This window comes from Gossypium hirsutum, chromosome A07, assembly GCF_007990345.1.
Source record: "Gossypium hirsutum isolate 1008001.06 chromosome A07, Gossypium_hirsutum_v2.1, whole genome shotgun sequence".
NCBI lineage: Eukaryota > Viridiplantae > Streptophyta > Magnoliopsida > Malvales > Malvaceae > Gossypium > Gossypium hirsutum.
The window spans coordinates 17,736,040-17,758,222 of NC_053430.1; the positions used below are offsets into that span (position 1 = coordinate 17,736,040).

General features: G+C 30.5%; 1 protein-coding gene across 4 annotated transcripts; it reads right to left on the bottom strand.

Annotated features, from left to right (window-relative positions):
- Window positions 1-4,393: 4,393 nt before the first annotated feature.
- On the bottom strand, window positions 4,394-11,565 carry LOC107960017 (uncharacterized). Of its 4 annotated transcripts, XM_016896217.2 has the most exons (6): window positions 11,486-11,565; window positions 11,237-11,391; window positions 6,028-6,094; window positions 5,851-5,909; window positions 5,726-5,785; window positions 4,394-4,631 (listed from the first exon to the last, which is right to left on the bottom strand). In XM_016896217.2, exons 1-6 carry the CDS (start codon window positions 11,522-11,524, stop codon window positions 4,610-4,612), a joined length of 402 nt encoding a protein of 133 aa, XP_016751706.2. In that variant the 5' UTR covers window positions 11,525-11,565; the 3' UTR covers window positions 4,394-4,609. The 4 variants fall into 4 exon arrangements, with proteins under 4 accessions (XP_016751706.2, XP_016751704.2, XP_016751707.2 ...); XM_016896215.2 differs by having other exon boundaries at window positions 5,726-5,909; window positions 11,486-11,564; XM_016896218.2 differs by lacking the exon at window positions 5,726-5,785 and having other exon boundaries at window positions 11,486-11,563.
- Window positions 11,566-22,183: the final 10,618 nt, after the last annotated feature.

The window sequence follows — 22,183 nt, forward strand, 5'->3', positions numbered from 1 at the left end:
CAAACACTACTTTATTGAGTCATTTTGTTTAAGTCTAAAAGGATGTATATTTATCTAATACACATAAACGGACAAATGTATATACATTATATGCATATAATCAAGTTACTAGCATAATCCTTAACAGCATATACTGATTTCTAGAGTACTTATTGTTCGCACTTCATCGAATCCATTTAATTACAACTATTCAACTACATATATCAAAAGCCAAATTTTATGCTTATCATCCATAAATGCCGAATGCACATATGCACCTATACCCATCTATGCCGAATGCATAGATACATACACTTATTTTCACCTATGCGGAATGCATACACATAAATATATCCACCTATGCCGAATGCAACATATATATATACATATCTATCAATTGCTTAGACCAAATATTTGTATATATATATGCTCATCAAGTTAATATGACTAAAATCATGTGATTGAACATTTATGTATACATCGATTTCATATAATCAAAATCATAGAGGTATCAATTGTATATTATCACATGCTTTAAACGGATTCACCGGCATTTAGCCTGCTAGGTTTTAAAACCTGATTCAATACACCGGCTCTTAGCCTGCTAGACTTATAGTCCGAAATGTGTCACCGGCATTAAGCCTGCTAGACTTATAGTCTGAAATGTGTCACCGGCATTAAGCCTGCTAGACTTATAGTCTGAAATGTGTCACCGGCATTAAGCCTGCTAGACTTATAGTCTGAATAATTTCACCGGCATTAAGCCTGCTAGACGTAAAGTCTGAATTATGTCACTAACGATAAACCGAATGATACTGAGCTTTAACAAAAGAATCTCAATTCATAGGAGTTGTATATCATAATGGTATATAGAATTCACATAAAAATTCAGCTCAATAATTTATAAACTATATCCTTAACCCACATCGGTATAAAAAGTTCAGTCATCAAATTCAACTCAATATCTAAATTATACATCCGAATATATATATATATAACTTAACACATTGAAGCATACTATTAATATCGTACTTTCGAACACATTAAGATAATCCAAACTAATAATTTCATCTCTTCAACCCCGTTCAAGAACCTTTACAAGAACATACATACCTAATCGAATCTCCCTCTTTCATATATAAGTTTCATACTTAAATTTATCACAAGAACATATACATGCATAGTTGCATAGTCGAACCCCTTATAAACTTGTATAAATGGCATACCTAAGTTCAATACGAGAACATATAGATGTAGATTTGCATAATATATATATAATTCACTCATACTTTTAATTATTTCAACTATCATATTTTTAATTATAATTCATCCAAAAACAGCTCATATACTTATTTATATACTGATTTTATGACATTAAATAGCTAATAGACTTACCTCGGATATCAGCAAACACGATCGACTATTCGATTACCTTCGACTTCCCCCGATCCAAATTCGTTTTCTTCGTTCCTTGATCTAAACATAGTCAAATTTAACCTTTTTATTCATCAAAACATTCATTTGAGTCCAACAATACATAAATGGGAAAATTACCATTTTGCCCCTAATATTTTACACTTTTTGCAATTTAGTCCTTTTTGCACAAAACACAAAATACACAAAATTTGTCCATACCACATAAGGGCCGAATATTCATGGTTCTCATACAAGTCTACACATTGCATTTATTTCACATTTTAGTCCCTCAAAAATTTATTTTCACAATTTAGCCCTAAATACTCAAATTCATCAAAAATCCCAAGACAAAACATGTTAATCTAAGACATATCTTCCATTATTCATCATCAAACATCACAAAACACAAATATTCATCAATGGCATAACTCAAAATATTCATTAAAATTAGAAATTCAAGCATGGGTCGGGTAGTATTCAAAGCAACGATCTCAAAAACGTAAAAATTATCAAAAACCGAAACCAAAGCATACCTTAATTTTGCTATGAAAGTGCCGAAACTTAAGAAACCATGGATGGTTTCTTCCTTTCCAATATTCGGCTAACAAAGATGAATATATTCATCTTTTTATGACTTATTTTAGTTATAATATTATAATTTACTTAATGACTAAATTAACCTTAATTAAATAAATTATAAATTACATAACTTAAGGGCAATGTTGGCATATACCACCCACTAACTAAATCTTGGTCTAATTACATCTTTAGACCTCCCACTTAAAAAGACAACTATAAATAGGTGCTTTTAAATTTTAACCTTTAACTTTTATTTTACGCGATTAAACCCTTTTATTAAATCGGACACTTAAACGACGAAATTAAAACACGAAAATTTCACACCATCGAATGCACACAAAATAAACACACAAAATAATATTAAAATATTTTTCTGATTCAGATTTGTGGTCCCGAAACCACTATTCTGATTAGGGTCAAAACCGGGTTGTTACATTATTAGTATTATTAGTATTACTATTATTATTATTATGTATTAGTATATGTTTTTATTATGTACGCGTATACATGTATATATATTTTCATATTTAATATTTTTATTTCATTTTTTCTAATATTTTATTATAATTTATATATATATACATATACATATTCTTTATTTATTTTAAGTATATATTTTTTATATTTCATATTTTCTACAGGCATATATATACTTATATATTTACATATTTTAATTCATATACTTATAAATGTATGTACATACTTACGTTATTTTATTTTTATAATATACATATTTATATTTTTTGTCTTTATGTAATATATATACATACATGCGCATGTTATTTATATATATGTAATTATGTTTTCATATTTTATAATTCTTGTACATACACATATATATATGTATAGACATACATATTTTCATTATATATATATACCTACATAGTTTTTTTTTTGTATTTTAAATCTTTTAAAATTCATACATGCATTTTTAAAACTTTTATAATTTTATTCATTTCTTTATTATTATTATTGTTTTACTTTATGTTTATCTATTTATTTATGTGTCCATTATTATTTTTTTTAAAAATGTTTTAGTTTTTTTTATTTTGTTTATTTACTTGTTATTGTATATAATTGATTTTTATATATTTATTTTTGTTATCTTCGCTCGTATTATTTTTACTCGCATTATCGTAATTGTTATTCCGTCACATCAATTTTTACCCGAATTCGTAAAAAAGGAAAATTTTGGAAACAAAAGCAATACTCGATACTTGGGATCTTCGAGAGAATTGGGCCCTAACGTGCTGGGTTCTAATTTTCTGTTGAATCTAAATGCTCGAGAATGCTCTTTAATAAAAAACATAAATAAAAACTCATTATCGGGATTTCAATATGTTGTGTCCTAACGCATTGGATATGACACGTGGTTTTCTCGATACGAGGATTTTTCGAAAGTAAAGGCAATATTCCGTATTTAGAAAATTCGAGAAAATCGTGCCCTAACTTACTGAGATTCGATTTTTCTCGTTGATTTTAAGTAATCGAATATCCTTTTAAAATTAAAATAAATGAGGTTTAAATAAAAAATAAAAGGAAAGCTTACTCTCAAAAAATACAATGTGTCGTGTCCTAACTTACTGGATGTGACATCTTGTTAATTCGAGATAAGAAGGCATTTTTCATTTTGACTTGTCCAAGTAATTTTTAAAAAAAAAAATAACGCAATATAAAGAAGGATCTTATTTTTAAATTCTTTTCGAGTTTTTAATTTTCGACATAAAGACATTAAATAATCAACTAAGGTACCAATTTTGGGCGTGTCGAGGGTGCTAATCCTTCCTCGTGCGTAACCGACTCCCGAACCTTTTTTTCTGAATTTCGTAGATCAAAATCGTTGTTTTCATAAAATTAAATCATTTATTAAAAACAACCACTTTTTGAGGTGACCCGATCACACCTCATCAAAAAAAGGATTGGTGGCGACTCCCGTTTTCATTCTTTTTTTTCAAAATCCAAGTCGACCCCGTTTTCATCAAAAAAATGGTGTCAACAACCTTTAGCGGCGCTTTTCCCACAAACGCCGTTAAATGTCATGACCTTTAGCGGCATTTTTCCCACAAACGCCGCTAATGGTCATGACCTTTAGCGGCGCTAATCCCACAAACGCCGCTAAAGGTCATAAAATTTTAAAAAAATTATTATAAAATATTATAAAGTTCATAAAAAATTAAAATTTATTATCAAAATATTGAGAAGAATAATATCCATGATATAAATATAAAAATTTTCTATTAAAATTCATTATCAAATTAAATTTTCTATGAAAAATTTAACTTTAAAACTAAATATAAAAATTGATTAATTCAAATTTAGAATTTAAAATAATAAATTAATAACACAATTAAAATCCAAAAGTTAGAACTTAAGTTATTAAATATTAAAATAAAAATAAAATATAGAATCTAAACTAAAATAAATAATAAAAATTAGATTAAATATAAAGATATAAGTAAAATACAACAAGTCTTTTACTAACAGCAAGTCCAAATACAACATCTTATTTGCAAATCTAAACAACACTAAAAATGCAAAGGTCTTTTATAAAAGACAAATTGCTAAGTTTTGAACTAGGAATTCTAATACCTCGGAGGACAATGCAAAGTTTAAAGCTTGATAAACTACACTCTCATCAGGAGAAGATGCCAATGAACCTACAAACAGATGCCAATTTACAACATTTAAGCACTTCAATTTACAGCATTTAAACACTTCAATTTGCAGCACTTTAACATCTCAATTAACAACATTTATACAACTCAATTACAGCAATAAAACATCTCAATTTTCAGCAACTAAACACTTCAATTTACAACATTTAAACACTTCAATTTACAGCATTTAAACACTTCAATTTGCAGCATTTAAACAACAGCATCCATCAATTAAATAAAATGAATTTTAAACATTTAATAGTCTCCATTATAATCGACAACAAATTATCCACCATTTAATTAGCTTAGTTTCAGCATTAATTCGGTAATGAGCAACAATATACAGCAGCATTCAATCCACCATACAAAGATATTTCCAACATCAATTTTCTCACAATAGCAGCAATTTAACAGATTTCTTTCATACAGTTCTTCGAACCCGAAACAGCAAGATTAAACAACCAAGGATTGATCTTACCTAAACCTGATAAACCATGTTATTAGGATGTTGAAATTTGAAAACTAAGATCATTGCTAGTGCTAATTAATAAAAACAACAAAACATCTAAACGTTGCAAGACAATAAGTCAGGAAAAATAGGGCATGGTTTCAATACATATAGGCTAGCTCAAAATGTTCCTAAGTTGCCAAACGGACTACTAGAGCACTGAAATTTAGTAGGGACTTGAGACAGCTAGAGTTCCTTTCTTTCTACCTTTTTCATTTCATTTTGTCCTCCATATAAATTAATTAGAGCTATAATTTCTATTGCAAAATAAAAATAAATACCAGCTGCGATCATAAACATTTAAATACTTGTGCACATAACGAGATGAATTATTTCAAGGAGCAATTAGTATAAAAAACTAAGGAGTTGTTTCAAGGAACAAAATAATAGATACAGAGCATGTTCTGGTAAAAAAATTAACTTTGGAACAAAACTAACAACAGTTTTAAGCTCAAACTTATACATTTATTCTATTATATAATTAAAACAACAATCTTATATAAAAATAATAATATAATATTTAATAAATATTCATAAAAAATGAATAAAATATGTAATTACATATTAAATTAAATGAAATAAGCACCTTGGTAAAAACAGTTTGAGTACATATGATGGTAAAAACAAATAAGCACATTGGTCATACCTGCCAAAGTATCACAAAGTTCATCAGGGAATAAACTGTACAAAGATAGGACCTTGAGTACATACCCTGTCCAGTTTTGTGGAGGCAGTAACATCGACATATAAGGAATAACCATGTGCTTAGCCTGCTTGCACAAGCGATATTAGTATATCCACATGCTTTCAAGTAGAAAAATTTATTCAAGGGGGTTACTGTTTATGAATGGAATGCTTGTTAAGTGCCATCTATTAAAGACTACTTACAGTTTTCTCAAGTCCTTTGCGAACTAGTGGATCACATTCAATAACATCATATCTTCTATTGCCTTTGCTGGTAAAGGATAAACACAAAAAAAAAAATCTATTGTGAGTTATAAGTTATGCACTAAGGCACAAATAATGAAATATAAGCATTATTTAAAGAATAAATAATTTAACAAGTCCATCAGCCATGGTTCTTGAAGAACTCCATGACTCAAGATTCACTCTTTATTCAAAAAATCCAAATAAAGCTAATATTATTGAGCATGCAAGCATACAAGTACTATATCCACGTCTAATTCATTTTCAAAGGATAAAATAGGTATTATATGACCCCCCCAAAAAAAAAAAAAGAATGAGCATTCCTGCACAAAGGTATGTAAGCTATCTATTTTTTGAGAATAGAATCTCGTGTGCAAAATAAATTGAATAAAAGACAATATTGCACTGTTTGGTAGTAAAAATTAAACATTCCCCTTTTTTCTAAAATTTCAAAAATTTCAACAAGAATAAGAAAATTAATTAACCTATTTCTATCATGAAGACTCCTACCTAAAGAAAATGTGGATGGGAAAAGCAAAAGCTTGGGATAGCATTTTACTTGCTGAAGTAATAAGAGGTTCCACGTTAATAACCCAACCTATTTTTAGTAAATATATTATATTAACTTAATTGATAATAGCTGATAGTGCTGCTCATAAGTTATTATTTCAATTGCTTGAGTAGATGGAGGAATTAAAGGGTTGGAACAAGAAATATGTTTTAAATGCACTCAAAGTGGTGCTTAATTATCCAAAACAGAATTGCCATAAAATTGGTTAGATAATATTTAGATAAATAATATAAGCATAAATACTTTCAAACAAAAGGCAAAAGAAATTTGAACAAATCTTATAGAGAAAGGCTAAGATATGCCACAGTTGTGCAGAAGCTAAAAGGCTAAGCCAAAGCATTAAGAAAATAGTTCATTATTCGATTTTGTCGACCCTCATTTACCAGGCAATGGTAAAGAATCAACCCCTAAAGAAATTGTCTACACATGAGTGCATATTTTCACCATTTTCCTGGACACAACAAAATGTTTTCTAAGTACCTACACGACAACAAAAATTCCAAGCAGAACAATTTCCAAGCACCAACTCTAATCAAGTTGTACTTAGATTATTAGATCTATAAAAAGAAAAGAAAAGAAAATCCTAGTACGTACCTTGGGTCCTCTTTCAATATTTACCAACAAATTATAAAATTATATTAATTGTGAAGTAGCATGTAAATATAGAAATTCATGGATGGAGGGTGAGAATAAGAGCAAACAATAAGTACAATTTACCCAAGAACCAAAGCTCCTTTCAAATTGCAGATTAGGTAAATAAAGGATTTTAGCAGGTCTTAGAATCAGACAAAAAAGCAAAGTTTATATGATATTCACACCCAGATTTAGTTCATACAATTTAATCAATTGAAGATCAGATTTGCATCAAAGAACCAACATGCAAAAGTAAAGATATGGAATATAGGATAATATTAAATCCTACACACAAAATAATACATGGATACTGACCTCTTACAAAAATAATTGTCAATTCAAGTACCGATAACAAAAACTCCCCTTATAACATTTTAAAAAAATGAACAAAAACAATAAATAAACAAAGATTAAGAAAGGAAATCTTTCATGGAAAAGCAGATCAATTAATTTCAAACATAAATGATCAGTATAAGAGATAGAATAAAAAGCCTGTATATTGCATTGATAATGATAAATCTAAAATCATATACTTATCAATGCATGAATGTAACACCCCAAACCCGGCCCAGAAGTTATGGCCGGATCCGGCATGCCACATCAAAAACGTAAAAAAAATTCCATTCTAAGTCCAGAAAATTGTACTTGATGTTCAAAAGATTAATTCATTAAAGGTTAAAATGAATGGAAGTTGTGCACCAGGTAGGAAACCGGAAAAGAGGTGGTGAGTCCATCGGACTGCTTAAGTACCAAGCTCCCTTCGGATCCAATCCTAGACATGCATACCGTCATTACCACACCTTAACGTCATGGATATTTCTAGGAAACCGATTTGATTAAGTCATTTTCAGGAAAAAGTGATTAATTTTGGAAAATACTTTCATTACGGAAGCTTTGCTTGTTGTCGTGTTATTTTGAAATCAACTGTTGTTTTTGAAAACGCGCCCTAAAGCTATCCAATTTCATCAGTTAAAATAAGTATTTCCTATCTTAGTAATACATATTAAAAACCATCAAAAATAAATAAGCGGCCTTATTACATTTAAAAAACCCAAAACTTCAAACGTAAATAAAAGGATGTCCAGTTCACCAGAAGAAAATCAAACTTTCAGAAACAGGTGGCCACTCCGAATTCCCTCACAGCTCCAAGCCCACTATGGTTGGGGATTACCTGCGTGGATGAAAATAAAAGGGGTGAGTTTGGGGAAACTCAGTGTGTAAATTAACCCAACCATAGCCTATATCAGCTTAAACCACAGAAATAGAATAAGTTGGCCTTAGCCCAGAACAGAATTCAAAATAAAGCCCATAGGCCCATAACAGAACAGAACAGATATTACATGTTTATGCAGAAACCCAACCATATCCAATTGTATACACCCCCGTACCAACCTTACACCGTGTGGGGAGACAACTCGACTCACCCAACCGCTACACACCACAGAATTTGCAGCATGGCTGCCAGAACAGATAATGTGACAGAGTTACCAGATACAGATAATCGTGGCAGGGCCACCAGAATAGATATATGTGGCAGAGCCACCAGATCAGATATTTGTGGTAGAGCCACCAGATCAGATATTTGTGGCATAGCCACCCGAACGCTTCCTCCATAATATAACCCATGTCCCCATGCAACAGATATATAATCATGGCATACATCATACAGAATCAGATCGTCATGCTTTTCAGTCAAAATTAACCCTAGGGGTATAACGGTAATTTTACACCTAGGGGTATAACAGTAATTTTCCATACATAGGGGTATTATAGTAATTTAGCTACTTTTAGGGTTTTCATGCATATCCTAACTATTTACGTACTATCAGAACACTTATTGCACATACTTACTGAATTGGGCCCGTTGGCCCATGAACCCGATCTTTGGCCCATTAAGCCCAAATTATCAAAATGTACGAAATCGCGCGTACTGCAGTTTATTACTTTAGATTACCAAATATACAAACCCAACTATCTTACGAGCATTCGCACACTCGCAAATTCCCAAAATACCGACTTTTCGGCATTTCGGCTTTTCGGCTTTTGCCAATCTAGTCTATGAGAGGGTGTCAGTTACACACCTGTTTGAGACGATATGCTAACGAGATCCACACACAAACCGCCTACAATTGGATTACTAACACGTTAATCTAACTATTCAAATACAAACTACGTATTAACCCCTTACAATATTCGGCCAACCACACCTACAGATCATAGTAAGCTTATAAGAAATCAATAAGCAACTCATTAACAAATTTTTGTCAATGTTTACCACATAATCATAATTTCACTGCAAGCTGTCTTCCTGAGCAACAGTCACTAAATTATTTATAACTGGAGCTACGAAACTCAAAATCAAGTGCCGTTAATTTTTCCTGAAAATAGACTCATATATCTTTTATCCATAAAATTTTCAGAATTTTTGGTATGGTCAATCAATACCAGATTTTTCTTAAAGTTTCCCATGTTTCACTGTTTGACTAATCTGACCACTCTTCATTACGAATCAAATTTCTCATTGTACAGAATTCAAAATATGTTCTTGTTTATTTCATTAGAAACTAGACTCAATAAGCTTTAATTACATAATTTATTCAGCTTCTAATTCATCTCCCACAATTTATGGTGATTTTCCAAAGTCACGTTACTGCTGCTGTCCCAAGCAGATTTATTACCAAATCACTCTTTCACACATACCTTGCATGCATGTTATTTAAACATGTATATCACCAATCAATCATCACATATCTATGATTTTACTTAAGTATAATCTCCATTTCATCATTTTAAAGCACAACATGTTAGCTGATTTTTCCCTTTAACATCTAAGGCACATGCATGCTCATTTGTTTGGCTCAACTTTACCTATCTTCCATTTTTCATCAAAAGAACATGAAACAACAACCATTTCCTTCATTTTAATTCATGACTAAATGCTCACAACACAACTAAAAATCAAAATATACTTCAAGAGTTAAGTAGAATCAAGAAGAACTCATGAACCTCAAAATAGAAGCAAGGTACCAAGAACTTACCTTCAATTTTCCTCCTCCTAATGATCAAATACTCAAGAGCTTTCTCCTCTCCTTTCTCTTCTCTAACTTTCAGCTATGATGAACAAAGATGAACAAAACTTTGTTCTTTTCACCCCTTTTCTTTTAATAAAACTTCATATTTCATCCATTTAATTCTTTAATACAAAAGACATGAAATTCTTATCATGAAATATTTACCTAACCCATTATCATGAAACATTTACCTAACCCATTATCATGGAACATTTACCTAACCTATTATCATTGAACATTTACCTAACCTATTATCAATTTGTATCAATTTGTACCATAAATTATGGATATCAAGTGTACATTTTGTCTACAACAACATGATGGCTGGCCACTTCATGTAAAATGGGAGGTTTGTCATGCAAATCCTCCTATTTTGCACTCCTATTTATTTGGCCACTTCAATTTAGCCTATAGCATTTTCAAACATTTTCACATAGGTCCTATTTCATAATTTCACCCAAAATTTTCTTATGGAACAAAAATTAACTAAAATTGTCGGGTTCTATCTTAAGTTTGGGCTTTCTAGAGGCCCACTAACATAATTAAACCTATGCCAACATTCACAGAATTCCCGAAAATTGGGGCGTTACAATGAACATGGTAATATTTCCTTCTATATTTTGCCTGTAAACGTAGTGTAATTGTACAACCATCAAAAGAAGATTCGAAGAATTGAACATTGTACTAAACACGCGTGGTACATTATGAACAGATTGAGGGGTATTGTTATCTACTTAAATAGATCATTGCCACCAAAACAACCTCAAGAACTGCAATGGTCAATCAGAAACTTCATGCATGTCAAAAAAAAACCCTCTTCCGATTATAGATAAACAAAATAGAAACAAAGACATCAAATAAGACCCGAACAAAGCAACAAGTTAAACGACAGAACCTTCGTTTGGCATTGAGAGAAGCGAGGACAGTGTTGTACTCAGAGACATTGTTAGCATAGTTTCGTTTGGCTTTTGTTCCAGTTAAATCCGAAAAATGGCGATGACCCAGTGAACGAAGCAGAGTCTTGTTGGGACCTGTTTTTGACATTGCTTGCTTTCAAGTAAAAACAACAGCATCGCTTAAAAATAACAGATATCTTAGATTCTATTTTCCATGAAAATTGAATCTAATAGAAATTTGGGTTTACCAAAATTGCTACCAACAATGCAATGCCAAGTAGGTCCATATTTCTTGTCAAATTCTTTCTCAATGTACTCTGCTACATCTTTCTTTACATTGTTCTTCTCGAACGCCTACTCAAAACCCCCAGAAGGAAAAACCACTCCAAGTCAGCAAATTTACAGTATTTACTAACAAATCAAGATCAAATGAAAAAAACCCAGAAAATAATTCCAATAAAAAAGCCATAAAAATTAGGAATCTTGTAAGGTAGATAAAAAGAGCTAACGGAGATGGCGATATTGACAGCCTCTTTTTGCATGTCGTCTTTCATGTCGGCGCTTTTGATGATAACTTTCTTGGGTTCTGCAGTAAGCGCCGGAGAAGGCTTCAATTCATCGATTTTCCGTTGTTTCACCGTTAGAGCTCCGGTGGTGCTTCTCTTAACTGTTTCAGTACTCATCCTGTTTTTTTCTTTTTCGTTTTTCAAATTCCAGAGCCAAAAGAAGAGAAAAAGAAAAGGGAGAGACTCAGTTTCCACAAAATTCCAGTTTGCAACAATGGGGTTTTTGTTTTAGAAGAAAATGAAAAATGGAAAATTGGAAACGATTCTGTCAGGTGCTATACTTTGGTGAATAAAATTGAAGTCTCTTAACTGTTGAGAAAAAGAGAAAGCAACGAGCGGGCAACCAAAAGTTATTTTAGGGGATTGAGCGGGATTTTAATTTCACCTTTTGCGGCGTTTTAAAAAACAACGCCACTATAGTTTAGTTTTTTGCGGCGTTTTTGATAAAAACGCCACTATAGCTTAATTTTTTGTGGCATTTTTCCTAAAAACGCCATTATTGCTTAATTTTAATTTTTTTGTTATTTTTAATATTTTTTATTTTTTCTTTCAAAATTTTGTGATAAGATTATCATTTTTTAGAATTTTTTAATTTTAAATATTTAACTTTTTAACTAAAATATAGACTAAAATATTAAATATTATTTTTTAGTTTTTTAGTTTTTAATTTTTAATTTTTAATTTTTAATTTTTTTGAGCATTTTTATAATTTTTAAATTATCATATAAAATAAAAAAGGAAACTTTAACAGAAATAAAATGAAATCGATGAATTAAAAAAATACAAAATGACACAACAATACAAGCATTATTCTTTTAAGTATGGTCTGCATTAGTTGCTTAGATTTTATATAAATGACATTTAATTATATGTATACACCTAAATTTTGATAGAGATACATCTCAGAATTATATATGAATTTCAGTTTAATATGTAATTGTAGACGGTTAAATTCTAATTATGGTTTAAATGTATTGTTGAAACTTTAATTTTGATTTAAATCATACACGTTTTAAAAATAAATACATCAATAATATATTTTTATATTGGATAAATATAAATATTTATGTATGCAATATATAAATATAAAATGATGTTATATCAATAATTGTGTTAATAATTTACAGGAACTGGATCAAATTAAAGTTCATATATACAATTGCACACTAAACCATTGTTAGAAAAAGAAACATTTACCGGGGATAATCATAAACATAATCTCTAAACCTTAAAAATATAACACTTAACCCCAAACCCATAAGCCTTAAACCCCAACCCTTAAACCATAAACCATAATCCGTAAACCTTAAAATAGTAACTCATACACTTTAAACCCTAAATAATATACCCTAAACTATAAACCCTAAACTATAATGATAATTAATTCAATATTTTAAAATTAATACTATCTCTTTTAAAATTATATAAGAAAATATTTATCATATAAATTAAAAAACCCTAATTAATCTAAACCCTAAACTTCTAATCATTAAATCTGAAACCCTAAATCCTAAAACATGAACCATGAACCCCCTAACCCTTAACCCCTAACGCCTAAACCTTAAACCCCAACCTTAAACTACCCTTAAACCACCCTTAAACCATGATCCCTAAACCCATAATCCATAAACCTTAAAATAGTAACTCATAGACATTAAACCCTTAACCGTATATCGTATACCGTATACCGTAAACCCTATACTATAATGATAATTAATTCAATATTTTAAAATTAATACTATCTCTTTTACAATTATATAAGAAAATATTTAACATATAAATTAAAAAACAATCAGTCATATACCAAAAATCTTTAAAATTATTTAAAAAAATAGTTTTTTCATTTTTTTCATTTTTAACAAATATTTTTCTATGTTTTTACTTTCAAATTTTTTATCTGTGACATTATTTTTTTTGAAGAATTTAAATATTTAATTAAAAATAAATTTTATTTTAATATAAATAAACCAGTTAAACTATAAGTAGACAGATGAAATGTTTTTTTTGTGGCGCTTTTTAAAAACGTCGCTAAAGATCAAGCATTAGCGGCGTTTTTTATAAAGCGCCGCTAAAGGTGTACCTATAGCGGCGTTTTTAAAAGCGCCGCTACAGCAACTAAAAGGTCAATAAAACTCTTTTGCGGCGCTTTTTAAAAAACGCCGCTAAAGGTGTACCTATAGCGGCGTTTTTAAAAAGCGCCGCTAAAGCCACAAAAAGGTCAATATAAAACGACGTCGTTTTGTAAAACTCTTTTGCGGCGCTTTTTGAAAAACGCCGCTAAAGGTGTACCTATAGCGGCGTTTTTAAAAAGCGCCGCTAAAGCCACTAAAAGGTCAATACAAAACGATGTTGTTTTGTAAAACTCTTTTGCGGCGTTTTTTGAAAAACGCCGCTAAAGGTGTACCTATAGCGGCGTTTTTAAGAAGCGCCGCTAAAGCCACTAAAAGGTCAATACAAAATGACGTTGTTTTGTAAAACTCTTTTGCGGCGCTTTTTAAAAAACACCGCTAAAAACGCCGCTAAAAACCTGTTTTGCTGTAGTGATCTGATTGTTTGTGCATTGCAACCTTATAATCCGTGAATGCTTTGGCAATATGTTTTGATAAGATAAAATGTCGTTATTTTCATACATATTTCTACTATGATTGGCTATTTAAATGTTTTAGCTCAATCAATTACCTTTTGATCATCAATTTTAAAACTATAATGAAAGGGACTCCCCCAAAACAAGGCAATACTCGATGTTTGGCAATTCAGGAATCGTGCCCTATCGTGCTGGGTTTCAATTTCTCGTTTGTTCAAAACAATCGAATATTCCTTTGAAATTTCACTCATGTCTTTAAAAACTCTTTAAAACAAAGGTAATACTCGATGTTTTGGCAATTCGAGAATCATGCCCTATCGTGCTGGGTTGCGATTTCTCATTTGTTCAAAATAATCGAATATTCCTTTATAATTTCACTCATGTTCTTTAAATTCTAAAATAAGGAAAGGTCCGATGTCTAGAAATTCAAGGAATTGTGCCCTATTGTGCTGGGTTTCGATTTTTTCGTTGGACTAAATAATTGGGTATCCTTTTATGGTTTTTCAACACATACACTTTTGGAAGTCGAAATTTATCATGTTTTCGAGGGCATAAAGGATAATGTCCTATCACGCTGGATGTGATGCTATATTCCTCTTAAGCAAGAGAATTTTGATGACCAACTCGGGTTATTCAAATGTTATTAAAAGGAACCACATTTCAAAAACATTTTTAAATCTTAGACATAAAGATAGTATCTAATCGATTTGGTACCAATTTTTGGGAGTAATGAGGGTGCTAACCCTTCCTCATGCGTAACCGACTCCCGAACACGTTTTCTCATATTTACGTAGGCCAAAATCGTTGTTTTAGTAAAAAGAAATATTTTATTAAAATAACCAAATTCTTAGGTGATCCGATCACACCTAAACAAAAATGATTGGTGGCGACTCCATTTCCGTTTTTCAAAAAGTCGATCCTCTATTTTTTTTTAAATTTTGAAAGATGGTTTTGACAGAAGGCTTTTCTATGAAATTACAATATGAACAAAGATAAGAACCAAATTTCAATTAATTCTTGGTTTAAAAAGATTTAACAATTAACAAAAATTAGATAAATTTGTGGAAAGATGAAACCCAATTTAATGAAGTAGGGTTTGATGTTTAGATTTAACACCAACAAAGGATTTCAAATAACTTCTAATCAAGCTAATTAAGCAATTTGAAGTTACGAAGAATTCTACCAACAATCCTTGAAAATTTGAGTTGAAATTTCTATCAATAAACAAATCTCGAAAGAAAACTCCCTTGAAGAGAAAATCGAAGATACATTATTGTCTATTACAAAACATATATATATACCTAAGCTACTTGGAAAACAAAAAAAACAAACTCTTTCTTTGCCTCTAAGTAATTGATTTAGTTATAACCTTATTCTTTAAGCTAAAGTAAACCTAATTATTATACATTAAATTGTTTTTCTGCATGATAAATATAATGCATAATTGAACTCATAAAATACCATAAATCATGTTGAGGCAGAGTTTTTGAGGTGGGTGGCTAATGAAAGTGGTCACTTCTATCATCACTACGACAGTTTGATTACTTGTCATATTTGAAGTTAGTAATTTATTGAAACAAAATCTTTGGGCTTTGAAAATTGTTGATATTATAGGTGTATGCAAGCCTGACTTTGAAAACCAATCCATTTGAAGCAACTTATCTTAAGGATTAGATTATATCATATCAAAGAATCTGATTTTATTAGTATTGAAGATAGCATTAAAGAACAAATCTCCAACAATCCACATTGTTTTGGTCTTTAGTAATATATTGTATTTTGCTATTTTATAGCTACTATTGATAGGGATTGGATTGTAATTGATCTATATTATGATACCAAGTCTCAAAAACTCTTATATATTGAGAGACATGTATAAATTTTATACAGATAATTGAGAGCACTTAGTTGTTCATCATGGATCGTATTTTGTGATTTCATTTGAGAAAATAAACAAATTTGTTTATTGCCTCAGTTCTTAGGGAAGTACTTAGAGGTGAGTGATTTACATCTTTGAATACAAAAGTGACATTGCTATATTGGAGAGTGATAGAACTTACATCACTTATTGCATTGGTATTAGAGATAGTGGATTTACTCACTGAGCTAGGCTTCACAAATGTAGGATGTCATTGTTTTATTTTGTATTTTTGTTTTGTTCATCGTAGTGGCAACTGAAGTGGCTATTGCAATTAAGCATTTTTCATTAAACATTTTATTCTTTAAGTAATTAGCAATTATTCGATTCAACAATTGATATTAGAGCTTCCTACTTAACATAGATAATGGTGTTTCCTGGTGTTGCTAATTGTTAGATATGGAAGGATATTTAACTACTCACCCCTTTATGTTGGATAATTACAACTATGCCTATTGAAAGACAAGAATGAAAGCCTACATCAAGTCTACTGATGAAAATGTATAGAGATTCGTACTCACTAGATGGAGGCAACCTTTGATTCAAAAAAAAGCTAGAAGAACCCCGAAGTGTATGTTGGAATAGACCACTGATGAGAAGAAACTCGCTAATGCCAACTCTAAAAATACTTTATGCTATCTTCTGTGGCATTGCTCAGCAGGAGTTTAAGAGAATTTTTATAACAACTCATTTTCAATGAAATCGGAATAGTGGTTTCGGGACCACAAATTTGAGCCAAAAATAAAATTTATTTTAATTTTATTGCATGGTCCATATTATGATAGATATATCATGTGAAAATTCTGATAAGAAAATTTTATCGATTATGTGCTAAATTACGGGAAGGTCCAAATTGCATAAAATGCAAAAGTTGAATTCTAGTAGTTAGAATGATCAAATAGCTATGGAATTCAAAACTTGAGGTCCTTATATGGTAATTAGACCATTAATAAAAATTTAGTAGATATTTTTGATGATTCATCCATGGAAATTTAGAAAATGGCAAGGACTAAATTGGAAATAGAAATAATTAAAGATGGTAAATAATTAAAATAGAATTAAAATCATTTTATATCATCTTCTTCCCCAAATATTCCATGGAGACCCTAGGAAAGAGAAAACAATCTTTCTTGGCTTAATTGGGTAAGTTTTCTTGTCCTGTTTTTAGTAATTTTGATATTTTTGAAATCGGGATAGTTTAATCTATCTATTTAGGGGATTAATTTGAAAAGCTATCAAAGTATAGAAATTATGTCAAGGATGAATATGCTGAAAATTAGAAATTTATGATAGAAAATGAAAGGTTGTTGATAGATAAACAACTTTTACAGAGTGATTTTTTATGAAAATATTATTTAGGGACTAATTTGTAAAGTTGTGAAAATTGAAGAAAAATTCTAAATTTTATAGAAAATATGTGCTGTAAATTTTATATTGAAAATTTTTTAGGCTTGGAAAAAGGAGTAAATTGCATGAATTTCATTTTTTGAGCCTAAGGACAAAATTAGAATTTATGAAAAGTTTAAGGGCAAAATGGTAATTTTTCGTAGGATGTAAATTAAGTTCAATTGAATGTGAAATGTGATAATTGATGATTAAATTCATTTATATAGATCCAGATAACTCAAATTCAAAGTTAGATCGAGGAAAGGAGAAAGTTTCGGATTAGTAAATCTATATACGCGAACAAGTGTCGAGGTAAGTTCGTGTAACTTAATTGAGCATGTAAATATGTTGAATTGGATGTTGTATTTGTATAGAATGTGATTTATTTGTATGTCAATTGTTTGGATGTTACAATATAGGAAATAAATACATGCTTGAAATTGTATGAAAAAGGTTAAGTTCCGTTCGAATATTGAATTTCGATGGATAAATGTGATTTCCCTTATTGAATGGGGTCTTACATTTGTTGCTGACGGGATTTAGCTTGGATGAGTAATCCTATTGACCTCATTACAGAAAGGATTCAACTTAGACTGGTAATCATGATATAAGCTCTCTTGAGCATATGATATAGATAGGATTTAGCTCGGATGGGTAATCCTGATTAAACTCTTATGAACATATGTTGGACACAGGATTTAGGTTGGACAAGTAATCCTGTTATATGATATGTGGCTCGAGAGTGTACTTTCGGATAAAGTGCCTTAATAGGTACTTCTGAATATGAATTGACGGGTTATTGAATTGTACACCTTAAGTGTACTATCTGAGTATTCATCGGAATTTCAATGATTTAACGGATAAAATACTTGACATGTTATGATAATTATCAGACAAAATGAATAATGTCTTGAAAGAATATAGCATGATGAGCTCATCTATGTTTACTTGATGTATATGAGAATTATGTTACTAACTTGTTTGATTGAATGCATGTGTTTAGGCAATTTTTGCCAAGTTGATGGAAACATGTTATTATATGCTTAATTTTAATAAATGAGATTGGTAAGTTTAATTCTAGTTATACGAACTTTCTAAGCATATAATGCTTACTAGGTTTTTTTTCTCTGTTTTATAGTGCTCTAAAGCTCGCAAAGGTTGGGAATTAGTTGGAGCATCATCACACTATCCACAAGCTTACTTTGATATAAATAGTAAACTTATTTTGGTACGATGGCATGTATAGGTTAACTTAACCATGGATTGCTTGAATATGTTATTTGTAATTTAACCATGGATTGCTTGAATATGTTATTTGTAATTGCTAGTAATGCTTTTGTTTTGGTACTTATAAAGCATTATGTCATGACAAATACAAATATGTTAAGTATGGATGAACAAGCTATGTTTAATGTTTAGGTTAAACTAAGGCAAGATTATAAACATAATTATATATGCAATGATATATCATATTAGATCTTATAATTTGCTTAAAATAATTGCTTGAATTGATTGGTATTTGGATGTAAGTTTTGGTGTTGGATATTGGTAAAATTTTGGGTGAGAAATGAAGCTAGAAATGGCTTTATTTTGTCCACACGGGTAGACACACGGGCGTGTGTCTAGACCCTGTGTGACACACGGCTTGGTACATAGACATGTGGTTAGGCCGTGTGGCCTCTACATCTTAAATTCGAGAAAAAGAATGCTCAGAATTGAGCACACGGGCAGAGACACGGGTATGTGTCTTAGCCGTGTGTGCTACAAAGCCTAGAAGACGAGCATCTGTCTTGGTCGTGTGAACCCTGCATCTAATTTTTGAAAATTAAATTGATCACTTGGCCTACTCACACGGACGTGTGGCTGGCTGTGTGATACAAGTTAAAGAGTTACACGGGGTTTAACACAGCCTGCAGCACGGTCGTGTCTTAGGGTCAGACGGACGTGTCCCTGGACCGCACGGGCGTGTGAGCCCTGCACCTAGGAAAATTTTAGAAATTTTGCAAAAAATTCTTGGATTTCCCGATTAAGTCCTAACTAGATTCTAATACTCGTTTCAAGGGTCGATTTAAGGGATGTTATGAATAATTTCGATAAATGAACAATAATTAACGTGAATTATTTGTAAATGTTTTGAAAGTTCCGGTAATGCTCCGTAACTCTGTTCCGGTGACAGATACGGCTTAGAGGTGTTACAATTTCAAAGTGTGCTATTGCTAAAGAGGCATGGGGCATCCTTGAAATTGCCCATGAAAGGGCTAGCAGAATTAAACATGTTGGAAAGAATTCAGTTTTAAAAACAATTTTGTTGCACAGCAGAATTTTTTTTCTGAAGCTAAGTGATTGTGACACTTATAGCAATATACCCTTTACCAAATGCGCACCTTTGTTTTGGAATAGACAATAAAGAATGTTCTCGGCTTTCGACCAACACGATCTTCTCTACTATTCTCGAAACTTGACTTGCTTAGAGTGTAGGTTCTAATCACGAACTGATGAACACTTATTAACTCCAAAAACAATCTAATGAGTTAGATTTTTTTCTATTCTCTACTATAGTTTAATCCACAAATCTAAAATATATATACACTATAACAATATGAGGTAATTCAAAAAGAGATAAATAATTCCCATATAACATAATTAAACTATCATTTGTTACAATAATAATCTGTCACGTGTAACTATTGACTATATTTAAAAAAAATTAATTCAAGGCAAATTCGACAAATTTGGGATAAAAATTCCTCATATTTTTTTAAATATCTCAAAAAATTTAGAATAAAAAATTAATTCGAGGCAAATTCTATCTAATAATATATTTCCATTAATTCAATACATTGCTTACTTAAAGGAAAACAAAACAAAAAACAATACATGTTGTTATATTTAATTAATTAATTAATTTTAAAAATATTTATATTTATTGTTCACAATATCGATGCATTTAGACTTGTTTTATTATATATTATATTTTTATTGAATAAAATTAACAAATTTTATATGAATACAAGATTATGCATATATAAATACACTTTATTTTTACATCAATATTTTTGTGTGAAATTCAACTTAAATAATACACGCTCTAAATGTGCAGGGATATATTAAATATACATTAAAAATATAAAATTAAAATAAATTATAGGAAATAAAAACACAAATATATATTAAATTTTTAAATTCAAAAAAGTATTTTTAAATACTAACTTTTTTTTTGAATAAAAATATGAGATAACTAAATTTAATTAAATGATCAAAAGCAGGCTTGACTTGACTTTCTGCTTGACTTGCCTAAGAAAGTCAATCAACTCCTTAGGTACACTTGTTATTATCTGCATATCATCTTTTCTAACAGAAGACATTTTAACTAAATGATCAACGACTTGATTTCTCTCCCTAGGGACATGCCTAATTCCTTGCACTGTTAACGTTTGTTGACTTCGTTGAAGCAAAGCCGAATTCAATGCCCTCAAAAAGCCTTCTTGAATAGCTTTGACAGCCTCCAAGCTATCTATTTGAATTAAAACATTAAGATATCCCTTTTCTTGTAACAATAGTAAACCATCCCAAATACTCCAAAATTTAGCATCAAAGACAGAACAATTACCTAAAATATGATTAAACCCGACGATCCAGTCTCTAAACTAATCTCGCACCACACCACACCACTAGCAAAGGTGGACCTTATGCTCACATTCACTGTCACATCAATATGTAAATAGACAAAATTGCCTGACAAAGATTGAACTGGAACTCCAATGTGCCTACTAAGTGTCCTATTCGCATGTACAATCGAAAATTGTCCAGCCCAACATAACGAAACTTTAATTATCTCTGGAGCGTTTCAAGACAATGGAAAATGAATAATTTTTTGTTCTTCCAAAGGCACCACGCGACTAAACCAAATAGGTAAAACCAAACAACATCCGCTGGAAGTGCCCTAAAATGTGAAGATAGGTTAGAAACTAACCAATCAAAAAAGTTGGAAGAGAAGAAAATGATACTTTGATTTAAAAGCATGAAGAAGGTCTTCAGATGCATGGTCGCAAACTAGGCAAGAAGGATTCTATCCAATTCCTCACTTAACACGTTCCACATTTGTGAGCAATTGTTGCTTTAAAGCGAGCCACATAAAGATATGAACTTGTAATGTATACAATATTAAAACTAATTTACATCAATTTGTTAAAACTTAAAATATATCTTTAAATAAAGACAAATTGATTAAAGTAAATTTACAATTTTTCAAATATCATTAATTAATTAAAACATAAACAAAATTATAAAAATATTATAATATGAATACACGAAAACAAGCAAGAACCCAAACTAGTTATACCTATTTGAGAATTGCATGCAAACAACGATTCACAATCTAAACCTTTGACATCATTGTGTTCCAATTTGATGCACTTCGCATTAATTGTTAATTTAGGTAAAACTTATATATGAAATCACTTCAAATATAAATTTTAAAAATTCATTAGAA